This window comes from Glycine max, chromosome 1, assembly GCF_000004515.6.
Source record: "Glycine max cultivar Williams 82 chromosome 1, Glycine_max_v4.0, whole genome shotgun sequence".
NCBI classification, from domain to species: Eukaryota; Viridiplantae; Streptophyta; class Magnoliopsida; order Fabales; family Fabaceae; genus Glycine; species Glycine max.
This window is the reverse complement of record NC_016088.4, coordinates 19176848-19180734: the sequence shown is the minus strand read 5'-3', so window position 1 is coordinate 19180734 and position 3887 is coordinate 19176848. Positions and strand designations below refer to the sequence as shown.

Genomic DNA, 3887 nt, shown 5'->3' with positions numbered 1-3887 from the left:
GGGGGTTTTGATGTGCCATCATTTTCTTCTATTTTCTAAACCATTTTTGCACCATTTTAATTACTGATTGGTCTTAATTGTCAATTAATCAGGCAGTTTTATTATTTGGGCTCATTTAGCTAATTTGATGTTTTTAATCTAATTTCAGGAATTAATGAAACATTGGGCTTAATCCGGATTTTGGTTATGGACTTGAAGAGGGCAAATAAAGCAGCGCTTACCTTAGTTAATTTCTAATTAGGAAATTTCGCAATTTTATTTTATGTTGTTCAGTGTTTATTTCGTTTTGGGCCAGAGTATTGTAATAGGGCCCAGTGACTTTGAGTGACTCTTTTTAAATAGCAGCCTTGGGATTCGTGCAAGGCTATTCTGTTATGCTATTTTATTATTCAGAGCTTTTGTTTTAGGTTTTCCACGTTCTTCTGTTCTAAGGCTATTGTTTTCGTTCTTAATGCAATTTTCCATTTTCTGCTTCTAATTACAATTTCGTTCTTGCTTCTTCTTCTACTTTCATTTACGTTTCTTTTTCATTTACATTTCTGTTCATTTACGTTTCTGTTTCATTTACATTTCAGTTCATTTACGTTTCTGCTTCATGTTTCATTTGCGTTTTCTGTTTGAATCTATGGAAGGCTAGTTTTTCTGGTGTTGTTTCCTTTTGAGGACGAAGTCCAACTCTCTTTGAGGTTTCGTTTGTAATGTGGTTTCCTGGCAGTTTTCCCTTCACCAGTTATCCCAAATTCGTGAACATTAATCAGTGCACGCTTCGTGTTCGATTAATTGCCTCTGAGCCTAACTTGCGTTCATGCTTAATGGACGAAGGGGTAACTGGTGTATGTGGTGCCTAATCACGTATTGACAACCCTAAGTTGATTTTCGCTTAGTAAATTGAAATAGGGTTGGATTAAGTGGTTGACTGTTAGGGACGAATTCTCCATAACCCAGGATAAGAGAATGGCTTCTGAATCAGAGGAAACAACCCGTTTTTAATATTAGTAGTCTCATATTCCAGTTTACTTGTTCTGCTCTTTAATCACGAAACAACCCCCCCCCCAATCGTTTCTGTTACTGCGCAAGTATATTATGAACATTTGGTTTGTCATTGCTCGTTGGGAAACGACCTAGGATCACTTCCTAGTTACTGCATTTTCATGTTTATTTGATTCGGGTACGGCCTCGATCAGTGATGTTGTTGATTATGCCCCTGAAACCCTCCACAGATATGTCTTGTGCTATGTGGGCTTCGTTCAAAATCTTGACCAAAAGCGTCTAATGAGGCTTGGAGTTCATTAGCAGTTCCAACAGAGAGATCCTAGCTGGGGTTTTATTTAGTTGTTCAATCACCTTGAACTCGCTCTGTTGGATGATTCTCAGGAACTCGATTTCTTCTTCAGCGTATAATTCCTTTTTGCTAAAGTCATCCTCTTCCTTGGCAAACCTTCCAACCAGGACCTCATTATTTAGAATCAAGCCCACCTTACCGCTCTCTTCCACGTTTGCCTTTACTTTCCCCTTTGGGTCTTTGGATCGCACCAGTGGCTCGAGTGCTGCGAAGATTCGTCCGCTACAAGTCATGCCGCTTGTGCTGAAGATGTTTGTGACCTTAGTAGAGGATAGATCATCCTTAACGTGTATGACAGTCGTGTCTTTCCTTTCGTCAGGCCCTTGGGCGGCGTACTTTCATGGCACCACCTTATCACTTTTGTAAGGGGAAGGCGTAGGCTTCTTAACTGGGACAGACTGGAAACCTCGAGGCTTATGTGTGGCAACATCCCTTGTGAAGTGGATCACCAATGGCTTGGGCTTACTCGAGCTCTTATGAATCGACTGCATGCACACATCCCCTTCCCCTTTTCTTGCGCTACAAACTTCAATTAGGCCTCTATCCATCATCCCTTGTAGTAATTCTCCCGCCATTGGGCATGTCTCTACGTCGTGTGATGCCCCCAAATGTATTAAACAAGAGTCCCCCTTGTTCCCGTCAAGGCGAATCATCCCAGCTTCGCACAGTGCTTCCAAAATGAACCTCCTAGAGGTTAACATGTCTTCCATCCGCTTCGGCCCCCGAGGTTCCCACTCTTCAACCGCATTAACCGCCGAGCCTCCATGACCAGTGAGAGGATTGGTCTTTACATTTGGGTTGTCCTCTTGAAATGTCAGCCACCCCACGTCGATCAAACTTTGTACCTTGTGTTTGAAGGCCACAGATTGCTCTATTGAATACCCCGAAACATCCACGTGATAGGCGCAGGTCGCATTAGGGTTGTACCATTGAGGGAAGGGAGACTGGTAGATCTTCCCGGGGTTCACTACAGCCATCTGGTTGTTGATCAAGGATGGTAGCAGGTCAGCATATGACATTGGTATCGGGGTGAATTTTACAGGCTTCTTTGCTGGAAAATTCCTTCTCAGATTGGTGCTTGCACTGGGATTGGTGATTTCGGTGGGAAGAGATTGTGTGGGAAATGAGTTTTGTGGGGGAGGCCTTTGTGGTTGAGTGGGCAATCTCTGTTGGACGGGTGCCAGATTGGGAGGGTTTCCGATGTTGGCCGAATAATTTGGTTGGTGCGGGGAATATTGGTAAGTGGGGTTATGAGGGGTTTGTTGGGATTTAGGCCATATGGGAGCTGAAGTTACAGCATAGGTGTCTCCCTCTTTCTTCTTGGCTCTACCCACTCCGAACCTCCTATTGCTTGTGCTTGCGGAAGTGGCGTAAACAAACTTTCCCCTTCTCAAGCCTACCTCAATCCTCTCGCCCGCAAACACCAAATCTGCGAAACTAGAGGGCATATAACCCACCATCTTCTCATAGTAGAACACTTGCAATATGTCTACTGTCATGGTTATCATTTTTCTCTCCATCATGAAGGGTGTCACTTGTGCTGCCAAATCCCTCCACCTCTGGGCATACTCTTTAAAGGATTCATGCTCCTTCTTGCTCATGTTTTGAAATTGGGTTCTATCAGGAGCCATGTCAGTGTTGTTGATGTGCCATCATTTTCTTCTATTTCTTAAACCCTTTTTGTACCATTTTAATTACTGATTAGTCTTAGTTGTCAAATTAATTAGGCAGTTTTATTATTTGGGCTCATTTAGCTAATTTGATGTTTTTAATCTAATTTCAGGAATTAATGAAACATTAGGCTTAATCTGGATTTTGGTTGTGGACTTGAAGAGGGCAAATAAAGCAGCGCTTACCTTAGTTAATTTCTAATTAGGAGATTGCAATTTTATTTTATGTGATTCAGTGTTTATTTTGTTTTGGGCCAGAATATTGTAATAGGGCCCAGTGACTTTGAGTGACTCTTTTTAAATAGCAGCCTTGGGATTTGTGCAAGGCTATTCTGTTAGACTATTATTCAGAGCATAGGGTTTATGGTTTCTACGTTTTTTTGGTTCTAATGCTACTGTTCACGTAATGCAATTTTCCATTTTTCTGCTTCTAATTACAATTTCGTTCTTGTTTCTTCTTCTGCCTTCATTTACGTTTCTGCTTCATTTACATTTTTGCTTCATTTACGTTTCTGCTTTTAGTTTCATTTACGTTTTCTGTTTGAATCTATGGAAGGCTAAATATTCTGGTGTTGTTTCCTTTTGAGGACGAAGCTCAACTCTCTTTGAGGTTTCATTTATAATGTGGCTTCCTGGCAGTTTTCCTTTCACCAGTTAACCCAAATTCGTTAACATTAATTTGTGCACGCTTCATGTTCGATTAATTGCCTCTGAGCCTAACTTGCGTTCATGCTTAATGGACGAAGGGCTAACTGGTGTATGTGTTGCCTAATCACGTATTGACAACCCTAAGTTGATTTTCGCTTAGTAAATTGAAATAGGGTTGGATTAAGTGGTTGACTGTTAGGGACGAATTCTCCATAACCCAGGACAAG

General features: G+C 41.5%; 1 protein-coding gene across 1 annotated transcript; it reads right to left on the bottom strand.

Annotated features, from left to right (window-relative positions):
- Window positions 1-1680: 1680 nt before the first annotated feature.
- Window positions 1681-2973, bottom strand: LOC100776474 (uncharacterized). Its single transcript, XM_006573987.1, has one exon. It carries the CDS (start codon window positions 2971-2973, stop codon window positions 1681-1683), a length of 1293 nt encoding a protein of 430 aa, XP_006574050.1.
- Window positions 2974-3887: the final 914 nt, after the last annotated feature.

What these genes read in the sequence shown, in the direction of transcription:
- LOC100776474 (XM_006573987.1), bottom strand. Translation starts at nt 2,973, where the DNA reads ATGGCTCCTGATAGAACCCAATTTCAAAACATGAGCAAGAAGGAGCAT.